The following is an 18,091-nucleotide window of genomic DNA, read 5'->3' on the forward strand; positions in this document are numbered from 1 at the left end:
AATTATACTTTGGGAATGATTCCTGTAGCTGCACTATTTTATATTTTCTGGATGTCCCGTGATCGTATTATAAAGTAATTGCGTGCAATGTTATAAATCAAGCACTGCTAGGAGTTGCTTCTTTTTGTTTTCCAATATATTTCTTATCAATAAAAAAACACCTGCTGTGGCATGAGCAGATTTTTTATTATGAAAGTGTGGCCCAGAGAAAAAAAGTCTGAGAACCACTGATTTAGAGAGTCTGGGGCGGATACCAGCGTGCACTCCTACTAAACCCTTCCTCCAAAGTTCTGCAGGGTTCTGAAAGCACCACTGAGGCAAGAGGGAGAGACCAATTTCCTGATATTTCCCTAACCTCTTCCCACACCAACCCTCAAACTTGCCAGGCCTCTTAAGACAAACAGAAGGCATAAAATGCATTCTTTTCCCCCATCCCCTGTCCCTTCCTCCTGTCCTCCTACTCCATCCTGGAATGATAAGCTTTTTAAAATAAAAATAAAAAGGTTGCAACAGTTTTAAGACTTCTAGGAGATAATAATGAGCTGGATCAAGACTAAGGACACAAAAAACAAGAGTTCCTGGAAGGATGCCTTGAGACCTAAGGACATAGCAGATCTCCTCTCTGCCTGCAGAGGGATCCAGCCTCTCAAGGCTCCCCTCTACAGGGGTAGAAAGCCCTGCTGCCCTTGCCCACTTCACTGCTGGCACTTCAATGGCAGTAACATCTACAGAGTGAAACCTCCCATTCCCCCCACATCTGCCTGGAAGCGAGGAAGGGAGCAGACCGGCTCTGGAGTGGGAGAAAATATAAGGGGAAAATACATGTCTGAACATGGAGGGGGGCAGAGGGAGAGAGAGGGAGACAGAAAGACAGCAAGAAATCTTCCCTTAGACTGAATCCAGCCCAGTCTCTGATCACAGAATGGAATAGCTAGTTGCCTTTCTAGATTCTACCATGGCTTTTGCTTGAGCAGCCAAAGTGCAAATGGATGCAACTTTCAGCATCAAAAGTGATTAATACCTCCAGCACATTGTTTGGAAGGGCTTTTTGTTGTTGAGCTGCATCCTGTAATGTTTGTAAATAACAGATGCCACAATATCATTAGGAGATCATACGGTTGCAATCACAACTACTAACTGCCTGAATTAATAACAGTTCCAAATTAATGAAGCTTGGGGCATCCTTGCCATCCCTCATGAACATACATTATGAATCTCTAAAAGTAAATTCCCATCAGTGGATCATTAACAGGGAAATACCATTTTTGAACCAATCAATAACATGAATCAGCATTTCAAAAGGCACTTGTGCAGGTTTTATTCAGAGAAATAGAATACCAGACGGACAGAGCAGGTACCCTTATTAACCTCTTAATGCAGAACCATATCCAGGAAACTCTACCAGCCTTGCATTCAAGCAGCCAGTACAGGCATCTGGAGCCACATTCCACCCCATGACTCAACCTGCACTCTCAGCAGCATCTCCTCCTCCTCCAAGCAGCCCCAGTTTTTCCTAGCTGGAAGCATCAAGGAAATCACTGCATGGGCTGTTTTCAGATTTTGCTTTGGCAGTGACTGCTCTTGCCTGTAGCTGGAAGAGATAACGGTAGGGAAAATCACAGATGAAGCCAGAGAGAGAGAGGGGAAAAGGAAAAGCAGCTCATACAGCAAATGCCTTGTTTTCTCTGGCAAAGAAAAGCTGTGGTGGCTGCTAGGGTGAGTGGCTGGCAGCAGTGACAGGGAATCTCAACTTGCCAAAAGCACAAGGCTAGAAGAAGGCTCTCCAGCTGGAGAGCCTAGTCCTGGCAGAGCTGGAGACCAACCCAGGAGCAGAGAAGTTGCCGTGTGCTTAGTATCTGGCTGCACTTATGGGGACTCTTAGCTGGTTGAGCCCTGTTGCAACATATTCTCTTTAGCTGCCTATGCTCACTGCTGGAACAAACAAACCAACAGTCAGAATAGCGATGTTCCTGTAGGGTACTAAGGTACTCGAATAGATGAAGTTAAGGAACTAATGTGCAAACAAGTATAAGGTAACTAATGTGTAGACAAGCTTCAAACTGGCAAGTCAGCCAAAATAGCTTGCTTCTTCCTGACACTAATGCCCAAGCTCTGTACAGTATATGACTATTTAGATCACCCCATTGATTTTGGCATGTTATCTTTAAACAGTACTTAAGACTATGGTCTGGAATTTGAGACTCTTGGATTCACAAACTGAACCCAGTCTTCTAGGAGTGCATACGATACAGTGGTACCTCAGGTTACATACGCTTCAGGTTACAGACTCCGCTAACCCAGAAATAGTACCTCGGGTTAAGAACTTTGCTTCAGGATGAGAACAGAAATCGTGCTCCAGCGTTGTGGCAGCAGTGGGAGGCCCCATCAGCTAAAGTGGTGCTTCAGGTTAAGAACAGTTTCAGGTTAAGAACGGACCTCCAGAACGAATCAAGTACTTAACCCGAGGTACCACTGTATTTAAAATTACATACACACAGGCTGGGTAGCATGCAGGCTGTTTAGCCTCAATTCAGTATTTCTCATGACTGGATATATGTCCATACCTTATTTATTTAAGTTTATACAAACATCAAAGAGACAGATTATCTGCCTTAACCTTTGGAGTTCAGATCTCTTTACTCCTACATTCTAGATCACTAGATACTGATTGAAGTTTGAAGGTGGTATTTGTTTATGGATGAAAACAAATAGCAACTTGCTGAGAAATAAATGTGCTTGAGTGAAAAATTTACATAATATTGGTCATCTACATAATTTATTCTGTTATGGACTTGGAAGAGTTTTGCTTTCTACAATGTGACATTTCAGGGTGTTTTTTGGCTCATACAAAGTAAATCATATTCCCAGTTAAAACCTACAGCTCTTCTTGCAGCAGAAACTGTACCCAACAATAGTAACCACAGGCTAGGTCAGTGTCCACTAGGTCTTCTAAGGCTTTGGTATACAAATACTAGTTTCCACTTATCCTACCATAACCTAGTATGTAGATACAAGATTAATGCGAACCATCAGTCCATGTGACAAACCTAATTTAATAAAGTGGTCTGCCCTATCGATCATGTCCCACAGAATTCAGTATTTCACATAAAAGTGTTGGCTTTTCAATCTTCATATTTCTTGCCATCCAAGGGATCTTTGGTCATAACAAAACTCATCAAGAGATAGCGAAAAATAGGTAAGTGATAAAGGATTGGGGGCCGGAATTCTGAGGAGGAAACAGAGCCCAAGAGCATTATTTTCTCCCACCACAACAACAAAACTTGAAAAATTGTTTAAAACAATTGAACCCAATCAGATCATGAGACCACCCCCATTAAACTGGGAAGAGGGCCTTTTAAAAGTGAGGTGGTGGGACCACCCGAGGCATGACAACCTAAGCATGAAACCAACATCTGATATTTTTATATTCTTTGGGTCTGCCCAGGTTTCTGCACTCTGTGCCCTACAGCGGGTTGGTTCTTCCCTGTCACAACCAGGGATCCACATATGCCTTTCCCCATAGAAGTTGTTTATGTCTTGGGAGAAGGGCCCTGTGTCCATGTTGGCTAAAGTTACTGCATCTGCGGTGAGGAGCAGGGTTTTCACTGCAAATTGCTCTGAGGATACGGAACAACCAACCGTGTATGGTTCGGAACTCTGCTGTGCTTTTAAGCTTTGAAGAAGGATGCTAAGCCGGCCTCTTCCAAAGTGCCTGTGGCTCTTGAACAAGCTTCTAGATCTTTACTGCCATATTGTTGTTGCTGGAAAAGGGTATCGTTTTTCTTTAACGGAACATTGTTTATGAGACTGTGATCTTAGATTATGTGATATTATGACTGGTATTGGTTTACTGTTTAACTTTGTTAGAAGTTGCCTCCAGTCTTGGAGAAGCAAGAAACAAGTGCGTGAAACAAACATCCCCATCATTATCAATGCCATTTAAAGGAAGTCAACTGTGTGTCCAAAGTCTATTTTCTCTGCCTTTAAAGTGCAGGTCATAACCCAAGCGAAAATTCCAAAACAGCTTGCCACAAGGGAAATGCAAGTGTACTGAAACAGTGATTTTAATGACTTACAGATGATGTGACTTCAGGGCACCCAGCTACCCACAGAAGAGGCTGCCTGCTGCAACTCTGCAAGAGACCAAGTTCTGGCCTTCTAAGAACAGTGACTCATGCAGAAACACTGGGGTTGGACTCATCTGAAGGCAGGTAATTCTTACTCCAACACATTTAAGCCGTTTAAAGGAGTAAAGATCATGAAGAGTGTCCCCAATTTTAACTGAGGAATAAAAGTGTGCCACGCAGCCAAAAGAAACCTGACAATGCCAGACCTGCATGTTAGAATCAAGCCTCCAACTAAAACTATAAAAAACAAGGGATGATTTAGTGCACACAGTGGGGAAGGGATGAGAGGCTTGTCTCTACCACCGTGAAGGCTTTTGCCCAGCCATCATTTTGCCAACTGGAGCTCCAACAACAGAAGAAGCCTTTGCCAGGGGGGAAATGTGGCTATTTGGGGAAGAGAGAACACAGGCAAGCAAAGAGTTCAGCTCTCACTACCATTCCTGCTGCATTTTTAACTGCCCTCTGTCCTGCCCCCGTTTTTAAGAATTCACTACAAGCCCTATCAAGTCATGCCATCACTGCAGCTAGTTTGATCCTCAGCTTGCAGGAAAAGTGCAGTAATGATTGACTTACACCAAGACCGGGGAACCTGTGGCCTTCCAGATATCACAGGACTAAAATTCCAATCTTCCCCAACTACTGGTCACGCTGGTGAGGGCTGATGGGCACTGGAGGGTTCTCCGCCTTAAACTCCAAAGGAAATCACACATTTCCGTGAGCCTCCTCTTACCAAACCAGACTGACATCTCAAACAAACCCCCCACCCACCCTGTATCCACTTTTAACCTGGCCCTTGACTTTACCAGTGAAGTGACTTTACTGTCTGCTCTCATTACCATTTCCCAGAAGTGGAGATTATAATATATGTTAGGCTTTCTTTCAGCATGGGGGGGGGGATGACATTGAGAGAGACCATTTAAAAAGGGATTTGTTCAGCTAAAAGAAGCTAAGGACACACGGCACGCGTGCATCCAGCACTCTGTAATGCGGTTTGAAAACATGCATTGTCTAGGTTGTCACCCTGACTGACAAACGGCTTTCTCCTCCATTAATATTCACAGGGGATGCTTCTTTTTAGCATCATGTGTAAAAACAGCCTGGCACTTTTCAAAATGCTCTGCAAATAAACCACTTGATGCCAAACTGCTGGATATAGATGTGGACCAGTTCAGATCATGTAAGCCAAGATCATCAAGATCTAAACAGATATAAATAGTAGGTTGCACTACAAAAAATATTCCCTTCATCCAGAGGAATTCCTTTCCTGTTAAAATTAAGAGAAACTTTGCATGCAACCCATAAGTAACCAGAATCTCCTATGATATTTAGCCATGGGGTGGAGCGGGGGAAGAGTATCACCACATCAGTAATACAGTCCAATATTGAACAGAAGATATACTTACTAAATTATTCCATATTAGTATAATGAATTAAAAGCATTCTGTAGCAGAAAGCATAGCTGGTGACCACTGGCAACACATGGCCTTGTGGAATGACTGTGTAAGGAGAATCCCAGTTGCAAGTAAAAAAACAGTATTTTACAGTACAGCAGAGATTTAACTATATGTCACTGGTATGTTTATGAAGTTATATATAGTTTAGTTTTCATCACAAAAGCAAATAATTAAAAAGAAAGAAAGAATTAAAAGCATTCCACACAATGGCTATTTCTGTCTTCCAACTTTAACAAAGGAAGAGATATACAATGTGTGTTTTATACGATCAATAGCTGTTATTATGAATCTCTACTGCAGAAAAAGTTTATTACTAAATCAAACATGTCTCCAGAATACTCAGTGGCTATAGGCCTTGTTTGTACCTAAAGCTATGAAGGGAAAGCTTAGTCTGAACCTGAGCCCTATCTATAGTTGCTGCAGCCTGAAACAATACGCAAGCTGAAACACAGCTTTTCTTCAAAATTCACATATATGCTGCGCTGTTCACCAACCAAATAATATTTAGGAAAATGCCTAAAAGAGGGGAAGGGTGCCCAAAATAAATATATTGGTTAAGTTAATACACAGATGTGTATTAGTGGAAGCTGCTTGCAAAACTGTGTGTTAATCAAAACTACATATAAAACGTGTGTTAAAAGAAAGTCACTAAAATGCTAAAAAAAAAATAATGATGGGAATCTTTTTAAAAAAGTAACAAATTGCAGCAAAATTCAGAGAACTGAATTTAAGATTGGGCATTATTCACTCAGGATTTAGCACAAGGCAATTAATAAGCAGTTTCGATAGCTTTCCCTCCCAACTTGGTTTTGACCCAATGGTGGGCTGTTGACTTTAACACCAATGATTCCTGGTCTACCAACTGGTTAATTTAAATTAGGGGTGGGGAACCCCCAGCCTAGGGCTAAATTTGGCCCAATGTGGCCCTCAATAACTCCCTATGTGGCCCTTGGGACTCTTCCCAGGCCACGACTCCTTCCCAGGCCACAGCCCTTCCTGGTACTATTCGACATCCTTCTCAAATGCCTTGAACTGTGCCTGGTTGCCTGAATGGAGGATGATGATGTGAGTAGGAAACTCTATAGTTTTTGTGGTGCTGGAATGTACAAAGTACAGGTGTAAGAGTCATATTTGTGTCCCCCACCCCATTTGATTCCCCACCTCCGTAGGTGAAAAGCCTTATTCACAGTAGAACAATATCTGCCTATAGTAATTATTCTATAGGGGTGGGGAACCTCATGGGAAACTTTCCTGGTGCAGAGGCCACATCCCAGAGGTAGGTAGGGCCAAGGGCAAAAGTAGGCAACAAGTGTGACTCCCGCCATTGCAAAATAGGCTACATTCAGGCAACACAAAAGTCAGAAGTATCAACACACACCCCTCCATCCTGTTAAGGTAAGCAAGCAGTACAGTGGTACCTCGGGTTCAGAACTTAATTCGTTCTGGAGGTCCATTCTTAACCTGAAACTGTTCTTAACCTGAGGTACCACTTTAGCTAGTGGGGCTTCCCGCTGCTGCCCCGCTGCCGCCACACAATGTTCTCATTGTGAAGCAAAGTTCTTAACCCAAGGTACTATTTCTGGGTTAGTGGAGTCTGTAACCTGAAGCGTCTGTAACCCGAGGTACCACTGTATCACCACAGCTTGCCTTCTCTGGGCATAAATCTCTGGAAGGAGCAACAGTGAATCACGGGAGCCCAGAGAGCAGTCTATAGTGGTGCAGTCCAGGCAAGTGAAAAGCTGCCCTGAAATGCTAGTGACTATGAATAAACCCAAGGTGCATTACAACCCGAGCACAAGCCATATTTCTTTTCTTTAACCTTCAGTATGGATTAGAGATAAAGGCTTTTTGTCTTACTGGTAGTAGGCTAAGATTTCATTGTTCTATAAAATTAATAATGAGCTCATGACTAATACCTGACAGCTCATAAATTAAATAAATAAAAACATCCCAACAAAACAACGTAAAAAGATCAGGCGTACATGTTCACCATCATTTTTCCACATCAACTATTAATTTTACAGTGGTACCTCAGGTTAAGTACTTAATTCGTTCTGGAGGTCTGTATTTAACCTGAAACTGTTCTTAACCTGAAGCACCACTTTAGCTAATGGGGCCTCCTGCTGCTGCTCCACCGTCAGAGCATGATTTCTGTTCTCATCCTGAAGCATAGTTCTTAACCTGAAGCACTATTTCTGGGTTAGCGGAGTCTGCAACCTGAAGCGTATGTAACCTGAAGCATATGTAACCCGAGGTATCACTATATTTATAAAGCATGGTGCGTGGAGGGGGGGCGGGGGGCGTGTGTGCAATCCTGCAGTTGACATTTGGCTGGCTTAGTCACCAAGTGGCATAAGCGCCATTGCCACCGGTGGAGAGGAAGGCCCACTGTCAGGGTACCACCTATGTCCTCTGCCAACAGTGTGGGCCAAAACAGGACATTCCTTGTGGGTGTCCGGGCAAGTTCCATGAATAATGCCAAGGATTCTAAGCTGCCACCACATGCTCCCAAACGGGCATCAAAGCTATGCCAGCCCTGGGACTGGCCTACTTATCGCCCTTTGTGAAAGAAACAGAAATGGGAACAGCAGCCGCACCACCACCTCCTGCCCAGGGCATGGCTAGTCAGCAGGACTTTGGGTGTGTTGGCTGCTCAGCCACACACAACAGAACTGCTCTTTGTTACATGCTTCTCTGCATATGATGAAAACATCCATCAAAGTGAAACGTTTTAAAACCTGTGTGGCCCAGAGCCTGCAGCAGCAAAATTCCCATTTAGAATCCGTCATCTCTGAAGTACTTCTCAAATAAAAAATGCTTTAACTTCCCAACTAAAAGGGCACACACAAAAAATCTGTTGTACTTATGAGTTCCATAAGGAGGGCATCCCAAACTCTGAAACCGTTGCCCTGTGCCCTCATTGTTCCAACGTCAGCCGAAGAGAGTATGTGAAGGGGGGGTGGCCAGCCCAAGACATGCTGGTGTCTGAGGCAGAACAGCAAATGAAACCCCCCTGCCTCGTGCACCATCACATCGGGGTGCATTAAGTATCAAGGCCGGCCAGGTTATTTTAGCACCCAAGACACAAAGCATTACAAGCAGCTCTCCCTGGGATTAAAAAATACAATATATTTAATGTCCATTTATTGCCCGTTCGCAATTCCCAAAATCAGCTGTCTGAAGGCAGCCACCTCACTCTATGTAACAGGAGGGCTGGCACTCTCAGCAGCTGATTGGAGAGGTATATATGGGGGAAATGCTCTGTAAAGCAGGGGTTTGCGGTCCACCAGTGATCTGCATGCCTCATTCAGGTGGTCCATTGTTGTCTGCCTGTGAAGAACAGCAGGAGCAGTGGCTGGGAACAGTTGGCGCAGTGCATTAAATATTCACATTGATTTTAATTGCATTTTTACTGCTTCTATTAGTTTTCATACGTGCATTTTATTATTTGCTGAATCCAAACTGCAACACAATAAAATACTGTACAATATAATAAATAAAAGAAACAAAAACAAACACACCCTAGCACAGCACATTACATCACAATTGCTACAGAAGGCAAAATACAAACCAACCACCATTAAGGGGTCTATCAAGACCCTTAGCAATTCTCAAGTGGTCCATGGGCGGGGGGAGAGTTTGGGAATCACTGCCCTAAAGTACAGTACACATGTAATGTTCTAAGGCGGAAACACTTTTTACTTTTTAGAGGTACATCTAAGTTCACCCAAATATGACAAGTCGGTGTTTTGAAAACACCTACTGTACATCACCCAGGCACACTCAGAGACAGGGATTTGGGGCATGCACAGAGGGAAATGAAGCTTGGTTACTGGGTAGCAGGGGAAATGGCCCTGCCTAATTGGTCAAAGATCAATAAATCTGGGAGCTTTCAAAATTCATCTAGAAGTCTACAGTACTTTCCTGTTACCTATGTGGATATTTCAGTAACATAAATAGGAGCTGGTGTCACACCTCTTTCCGACTTCATTTCTCCCACACAACAGGAACCTTTTGTGCTACACACCCTGCATTCCTAATTAACATTGTCCCAATAAGCATCTGCAGCTATGTTGACTAAAAAATTAAAAATGGCATTAGTCATCTACTGAGGTCCACAAGCTGAAAATGTGCACCTAAGGAAGCTAACTTTGTTACTTTGCTGAGGAAGGGGCACTTCCAGTGGCAAGTTTGTTTTCATGCCTCACGAGGCTCAAGGAGGCAAGAGTCGCGCATGTGAGAAAAGAGCAGGAATTGGACTTCAGCCCCACTTTAGAATGTTATCTCCTGACATTGACTCTTAACGCTCATTCATGATGCTTTTGAATAGAATAAATATTTAGTCAATGAGATAAATAAAATGATTAGCAGACTTCAGTTCACATGAAGCTCAACTAAGATAAGGAGGAGAAAAGACGGTTAGATAAAAAGACTCAGCTATGCCTCCTATTGGACCCACAACCTGTATTTGGTATTTAAGGATCAATCAGCTTCGGTGAATAAGGAAGGAGGAAACTGAGCAGCATTTGCAAATGCTCACTAAAAGGAAGTTCAGAACTGGCAAGCATTCAAATATAAATGTGCTGCATCTTGCGCTTCTCTAGAACAACCTCTGGTCCTATACAAACCAGTGTAGTGGGGAGTTCTCCTGTGCAATGCCGCCTCCCATATGTTGGGGTTTGTAGTTAAATAAGCTACTGAAATGAACGGGAGCTGCAAGCTCCTGCACATTTAGATACTGGTTAGGCAGGAGAACTTTCCCTTGCATTGTTCTCTTATTGCAGTTTTCGCCATTGACCATTGGTATTTTTCGCCAGATCTCCTACACCTGCAATTCCAGCTCCCACACAGGAAAATCTGGAATCTAATTTCAATTAGAATTTCCTTTCTATCTAGATCTTCATTCAGGTGTTAAGTTACATGGGGGCAGCATTACCCAGAACACAAATACAGCAATGGGCACATCTATAGCTGCTAAATTTCTGCTTCTCATACACACAAGCTCAATGAGAAAAAAGTTCTGACATACACACACACACACACCCCAATTCACAAGTGGCACAATCCAGACTCACAAGCATTCATAGCATCACTTCTGAAACAACCCTTCTAGTGGTTTTCCATTTGTTAAAACCAATAACCCAATTCTGCAGCTAATAACCCAATTCTGCGCACATTTGCCAAGAAGTAAGTTCCATTGAATTCAATGGGACTTAATCTCAGGTCAATTCCACAGTATTGTCATCTAAGAAGCTTTGATATTTAAAGCAGATGGGCTATTTTTGAAAATGTGTTTCTATTCCTCATCCAGTATGCAGATGTTAAGAACATAAAAGCATAAAGGTTACAAACATTAAAGAAGTAAAGAAGGCGGCAAATTAATGTTAAAGGGAGAAACATATTCAGTTTCTGGATTAGCATTTGCACTAAACCATATTCAGTTTAAAGGAGGAGACCTAAAAGCAGCTTCCCAATTAATTTGTGATAAATATGATGCTGCATTTTACAGTGAAACATCAGTTTCCAAACCATGAACATGTGTATTCAAAAAATACAACACTGTACTACTGGGGGGGGGAAAGGATTTTGGGAGAATGATAATATACTGTCCTTCCCTCTCCCCTCCTTCCATTTCCACCCATACCATCAATATTTAGATTGTAAGCTCCTATGGGCAGGGACCTGTCTATTTTGCCGCCGCAGGCATTATTTAGATAATAATACAAAGAGGCATATCCTAAGCAAAAATCTCTATTAAACACATTTCTGAAAACATTCAGTACACTTTTGAGTATAAAGAGAAAAGGGGGCTTTAAAATGTTTGCAGTCTATTGATTTTGACCTTGATGTTATGGTTTTAAGCTACAAACACCAACTGAAGAAGCACAGAAGTTTAGATTGAATGATGGACTTAAGGAAGATCTGAAATAGGGTAAGGGGCCCCGGGTATTCTTAAGAAATGTGTAAGGCAGAAGAAGAAAAGGCTTGTGTAAGTCAATCAGTGATTCCAAGACTCAAACCAAAACCTCCTTTTTCCACTGTTTCATGGCTATTTAAAACCACTGTGAACTAGTTTAAAATTGTTAATCACGACCCAGCATTCAGCAAACGATCCTCCTCTAGATCAGCCACTGATGTTTACCTGAAAAAAGGTATTCCTTTGTTTCGGCTTTTGTTATTTTGAATGATTTAAAGGGGACCCTCACCCCAGGAGAGTGCGAACAAGTTTCTTTACAACACACAAACTTTGATTTATTCACGTAAACATCAGAAACGCTTTGGCAAACACGGCCAGATGGAGGGGAGGAAGATAATGGCTTTTTCTGTTTGCCTTAGAAACTAAACAGCTGCGGGAAGCATCATCTGTGTGGCGAGCCAATAACTTTTCATCTTGTAGGCTCTTCCATTTATCAACCTGAAGCCAATTTAATTTGATGATGGCGGGGAGAGAGAAAGATTTTTTAAAAAAAGATCTTTCACAAACTTTTAAAAAGTCATAGCCCATTTTTGCATCTTGATTTGTTTGAAATCAGGGTTTATACACAAGAATGATGAGGCTGTAAAAAGAAAAAGAAATAAAAGAGTAAATCAAGAGCTAAGTATCACAGGCATATTAAGGGGTGGGGTCGTTTCCGAGCACAGTCTGTCATCACCAGGAAGGGTGATCCGAGTAAAAGTTAAGCATTTTAAGACTGCAATCCGAAACACATTTCCTAAGACATAAGCCCCCTTCCCCAATACAGAGAACCTTATTTCCAAATAAACACACACGAAGTCTGCAGTCCTATGCCTACGCAGTCAGGAGTAAGCCCCACTCAACTCCCTGGGACGCACAACTCAATCCTATGTTTCTTCGGAAGCAGCACTTAGTTCAATGGGGCTTACTCCCGAGCAAGTGAGCTTCTTAAATTGGCTTCCTGAGACACGAGTAAACATGCGTAAAACGGAGCTGCAACACCCCCACGGATCTCAGCAGAGTAAAGCCGAGCAGGTGCTCAACGCTCTGCACAGAAATCCACGGGACGAGGAGCCAGCTGCACGTTTACAAGGAAACGCATCTCACTGAGAGTATATTCAATTACTGTAATGCGTTAACTTTGGCTGAATCGTGCCCTAAACCAGTGCGAAGAGGGTTTCCCCATCGGATCTACTTACCCTCGCATAGGACGACGACACTTAACGCCCAACGGGCTAAAGGCATCTTTCCCCCTCGCAATAATCCCATCGCCTCTCCTAACTTCTTCGACGGTAGGGAAGAAGTCTTGGCAAGGCGCTCTGGAGTTCAAACGTGCACGAGATAAGATAGTTCTCCGCGCTCCCTCCAAAGCAGGCACCTGGGTCTTGGGTGGGGATGCAACAGTCCGCTCCTCAGTCTGGTCGCCCCATCCTCCGAAGGGTCTCCAGATCCCTTGCGGCTGCCAAACGCCAACAAGACCAAGGGCTCGACTGGAAAGGGGGGTTCCCGTCTGCTCCTGCCGGCCTGGGTCGCGAAGAGCCGCGCTTGGGGCGCCTCCCAGGTCTCTACTCTCCCCAGAAATCGAGAGAGAGGTAGGGACCCAGAAGCGCGCAGGGACGAGGCGGATTCAGCCCACCTGCCTAGGCAGCGCTGTCTCAACTCCCGTTGGTCTTTAGCCGCCCATCGGAGTCTACGGGGTGCTTCTTCATTGAATCTGGAAGAGGGTGAGGGGGGAGAGAGAGATTGGAGCGGGTTCAGACCGTGGTGGGGGGAAAAGTGGAAATTAAGATCTGCTCCGTTTGCTTGCAAGGCGGCTGGCGCGCTCAGGAACTGCACGGCTGCATTGATCTTCTCCAAGTGCACTTTGCAGCGCCCCCTCCCAGGCGAAGGGGGAAAGGATGCCGCTCCGACGCCTCCCTCCAGCCAGGAATGGAAGGAGTTCAGTCGCTCTGCTCCGCAAGATCTAAGAGCAGCTCGGCTTTTGTGCTGAGCGAGGGGCGGTGGTGCTGCTGGCTGCCGCCTGGGGTGGTCTGGGCCAGCTGGGAACTTGCCTGGGTCCTTGCGGCGGAGCTGCCGCGCGCCTAATGAGGCTGCTGGCAGGCAGGCACAGAGCGAGCGAGCGAGCGAGCAGGGCTGTTCCCCCTCCTCGCGGTGGAGCTGCTGCGCGGATGGCTCGGTCCAGGCAGCAAATGGACAAGCCGCTCTCTTTCTCCCCCCCCCCAAGTTAATGAACAAATTGCAGCAGCGGGGGGGGGGGGAGGAGTGTGAAACTGATCAGGGGGCAGGGCGCCTGGCTGCAGAGGCAGGAAGGGACCCACCGAAAGGGGGCCGAAAAAGAAAAACGGGGGGAGGGATCAAATCTCAAGAAAGGAGGGCAGAGTCAAGGGGAAGCTCAGGACCGCTTTGCTACAGGTGCTGCTGCAAACTCCAGGTGTAGGAAGTTTGGGCGAGGGCGCCTAATGCAAAAGACCAGCATTTGGAAACGCAACTGGTCCTTGCATAATTTGCGCAACGTTTTAAAAACGAAAGCACCCAGCAGTTTGGAGATGGGGCGGCATCCATACAGCTTCCAGGCGCAGCGGCCGGGGACGCCGTCATCGGCTCCCTTCCCCGGGCTTGGTTGCAAGATAGCAGAAGCAGAGTGGAAGGCTTGGCTCTTGAAAAATGGCAAGAGGGGTTGGGGCAAGCCCAGAGCTGGGTGCGGAAGACTGGGCCTGCAAAATCGAGGCAAAAAGTAGGGATGGGGTTGAACAGGGAGGACATCCAAACAAACATGCAGAAAGGAGTTACTAAAAGATCTGGAGCAGGGCAGGGGGGCGGGGAAGAGAGGTGATAAAGCAACAGCTGCCTGTCCTCTGTAACTACATCTTAATACGAAGGTACCGATTTCAGAATAGTAACTTGCCCCGCCCTGGATACATTAAACATGCTGAATAATTAATTGCTGGGGAAACAGATATTTTTGTCTGATGGTGAGAGGATGCTTAAGGGTAGGCAAGCTACCTGGCAGATGCCCAAAGTAGCCTAGAATGTATGCCTGCAGCTGCTGCTTATTAGTGTAACACCACTTTTGAACCACAAATGAGGGGGGGGGGGACTTTGCTCAACCTATTAGCTTTCCCAGCAAGCCATCAATACTCAGCTAAAAGCCCCAGCAAACGTTGCATGCATTGCGGAATGGAAGCACTTGAGTGCCTCAGCCACTTCTGTTGCATAATGCCAACACCATCTCTGTAGTTCCCTCTGTGTACCATTTCTTCTTCGGGGGAGAAAAGTTGGATGAGCTTTCCGCACTGAGACCTGTCCCTTTTTTTTTTTTTTTTTTTTTTGAATATGTTGCAAGAGGTCGACAGGGCTTACTCTCAAGTGTACTGGGGATTTTCACAAGCCTTAAGAATAAAAAATTAAAAATCAGTGTTCGAAAGCACCTACATCATACAGGCACACTCATCAGAGATGAGTGCATATGCAGCAGCAAACCCAGCTTAGCAAGGGAAATGGCTCTACTCGCTTGGGTGAAGATCAATCCATAGGAATGCTTTTCGGCTTCTGGAAGTTTCAGATAACATTCTACATTGCTTGCCCAGGAAGCATTACTTAAAAACTCTGCAAATGTTATGTTTATGTTCCCGAGAAACCCTAAGAGCAGCTACTAAAACCACTCAGTATTATGGAGCCCTAAATGAATGCACACACCAGTAAGAATATGTTCATATCTGCAAGTATCCAGTCCAGGAATTCACAAAGTCTCTGTCATGATAAATAAATATAAGGAACTATTGGGTCCAGAGTAGCTTGAAAGTTGCATCTCTGCAGGATTTAATGCTCTGAGGTCCCTTACCCCACTCCAAGAACCTGGAAGGTGGGTAATTGAGCCATATGTCTGCATCATGTTCAATTCCATAATTCCCCACCCTCAGGTATGCCATAACTGCTCTTTCCCATAAGGGAGTCTACAAGAGTCACCTCCCCTGAACTTGTCTCCTTCCAATCTGGAGTCATGAGAAGCACAGTGATTCATACAAAACTTACAGTGTGAAAGAGTAAGAATTCCCCACACTTTGTATTTTTATGCTGTGCACCACCCTGAAATCTACTGATGAAGGGGAAGAAGAAGAAGAAGAAGAAGAAGAAGAAGAAGAAGAAGAAGAAGAAGAAGAAGAAGAAAGTATACTTGCCTTGTGGTGAGGAAGTATGTTTTGACTATCACAAGTTTGGAAAATTCTTCTCTGGCTGGCCTGACTGCTGATGCAAAACAAACCTAATGATGACATCAGTAACTTTACTGTCACTATTTGTCAGCAGCTCCTCTTGCTTTTGGACCACAAGTCTATCCAATTTTCAGAGCTATCTTGGAAACCGTTCTCGAGTGCTGCATTGGAATTGCACACAGGGTACACCATGTGCCAGATGAGCAATATCAGGTGATGTTGCTGTGCCTGAGTCAGTGATTACAAAATGTAGAATAGTCTTTTCTCATAACCAAGCAGCTATCTCTTCTTCCAATAAAACCAAGCTACCAGGAGTTATTGATTGCTTAAAAACAAATGGAGCATTTGCTGTGCCTTGTTACACTGTGGGTTGTGATCACTCCCTTCTCTGTGTATGCCTTGGAATGTTTCCTTTTTGGTTTCACTTTCATTTTGCCATCGCTCCTGTGTTGTAGAGTGATTCCTTCACTTGCTGTGTTGGCCAAGTCTTCTCTCTGCTTGGAATAAATGAAGGAGGTTGTGCTAGGTGTCTTTATGGCTATAGGCAGTTTGCTGCTTCTGTAATTCCTCATGTGAGCACATGTTTGGAATCCCACCTGGGGGAAAGCAAATGGGGTAGATTTCTGATCAAAATCACCCTCTCATAAAGCTGATTTTATGTTTTCTTTAGAACAGCCATTGTGGCTTCCTTTGTATGCAACATATAGTCTGCCCCCAAGCCCAATTCTCTGTTACGCTGTTTTCATCAACCAAGCCCATGGCAACTTTGCCCTCCTTGTAATATCTAAAGACTGGAGTGACTCGCTTATTCAAGGAACACCTAGTGAACCTATTGATTGATCAGGGTTTATGAGCCTTTTGATTACTTTAGCACTACTTTCCTACCTTCCCACCCATGTATGTTGTGTGTTTCACATTGCAAGTCTGAAGGCAAGAACTGTCTCTTTACAGATTTTTGCAAGCTCTTTGGGAAAAGAGCAGGGTGAAAATGCTTTAAATAAACAACTTAAACACCCACCCACCACAAAATCAGTAGAAAATGAGGACTTCATTCACAACACATTAAAAAACAAAATGGAGAATAACAGAAAATCTAATCACAGACTATCTGAATGCAGTGTAGACATTTTCTGCAATGATCACAGCCATGTATCTGCTAATATCCTCTAGGCCTTCAGTCTATCATGTTTATGTGCCATTTAATCAGATCCAAAGGCTACCATGGTTGCCTCAGCCAATTTCATCATGTAGTAATGCCTGCATTGCTTGAGCAACTGAGGCATGGTAGGGGACTATACAAGTGCCCATGATATATTTTTCTGACCAGTTAAACTGAGCTCAAGCAGCCTGAAAAGCCAATAAACCTCAAAGCTGCCCTAACAAATAATGAAGTTTGTTACTGACTCCATTTCTGGATCGCCAGCCTACATCCACTGTGCTAGGCTCTGCATTGATCCACCAAGTTCTCTTCTGGCTCTACATAGGACTGACAACTCATCCTGAACCACAACTCCACCCCGAGAGGCTAGTTGTTGTTTACCACAGAAGTTTGGGAAAGGTTGTAGCTCACTGGCAGAGTGCCTGCTTTGCATTCAGAAGATCTCAGGCTCGTTCCCCAGCAAGTTCAATTTCTGGTGCATTTCCCCATCCAGGTAATGCTGAAAATGTACCTTTATTTGGTAACCTTCACATCCACAACCCCGTGCAAAGTAGCTAACCTGCGGCAAAGTCTCCCCTGCCATACCTTTCATAAATAGCCCTAATCAATCAAGTCTGTTTCAGCTCCCTTCAATTTTATTTTAAAAAGCAACAACAAGCATCATTTCCATTAATAGAAAATATTAGTCCATCCTGCAGTGCTTACCTAAGTAGCAAAAACATTAAACTTTGGAAGCATAAAATATAAATGATCTATATTGAGCAGTGAGGTCACTGCTGAATCATAGTCCTAGTCAAACATAGGTCATAATCAAAGTACCAAAAAGCCTGCAGGTCATCATCTGGTCAAAACCTCTGCTCTACACAGAGATGGGCACTAAGAGGCCCATTGACTTCCCCAACGTAGAGCATACCTTGTCTGCTCAGAGAGAATGGATAGCTGGTTGGTTGAGGGAGCACACCAGAAGGAAACGGAAGCTCCCTGTGGGTCACAGAAGCATTCTTGAATCCAAGATAAAGCTATACCGATGGGAGGTGCAGTGCACAGAACCAGAAGAGACAGCCTTGCTTCCAGGAACTATGATGGAGTGACAAGGATTTGAGCCAATGTGACTGCAGCATGGAGCGATGAATTTACATGCATTTGCATTTTGCACAAATGGCTTCCCGCAGTCTCCTTAAAAA

The 18,091-nt window shown here is 44.2% G+C and overlaps 1 protein-coding gene and 1 long non-coding RNA gene across 5 annotated transcripts in view; one reads left to right on the forward strand and one right to left on the reverse strand.

Moving 5' to 3' along the window:
* Window positions 1-18,091, reverse strand: part of RET (ret proto-oncogene) — a 110,014-nt gene that overhangs the window by 78,564 nt on the left and 13,359 nt on the right. The window contains exons 2-4 of the mRNA XM_081913499.1: window positions 17,821-18,083; window positions 15,716-16,344; window positions 12,737-13,251 (exon numbers count right to left, since the gene is read on the reverse strand). Of these exons, the coding sequence (XP_081769625.1) occupies window positions 12,737-12,806 (70 nt within the window). The 5' untranslated portion in view covers window positions 12,807-13,251; window positions 15,716-16,344; window positions 17,821-18,083. The remainder of the gene's footprint in view (window positions 1-12,736; window positions 13,252-15,715; window positions 16,345-17,820; window positions 18,084-18,091) is intronic.
* LOC309371213 overlaps window positions 1-18,091 on the forward strand; it is a 35,697-nt gene that overhangs the window by 13,158 nt on the left and 4,448 nt on the right. The window contains exons 2-3 of one of the 4 annotated variants that reach the window (XR_014168920.1): window positions 4,079-4,211; window positions 7,224-7,373. This is a non-coding gene — a long non-coding RNA (uncharacterized lncRNA). Of the gene's footprint in view, window positions 1-4,078; window positions 4,326-5,188; window positions 5,300-7,223; window positions 7,374-18,091 lie in introns of those variants that run through there. The other 3 variants (XR_014168921.1, XR_014168919.1, XR_014168922.1) reach the window with 3 other exon arrangements.

This window comes from Podarcis melisellensis, assembly GCF_964234715.1.
Source record: "Podarcis melisellensis genome assembly, chromosome: 5".
Classification (NCBI taxonomy): domain Eukaryota; kingdom Metazoa; phylum Chordata; class Lepidosauria; order Squamata; family Lacertidae; genus Podarcis; species Podarcis melisellensis.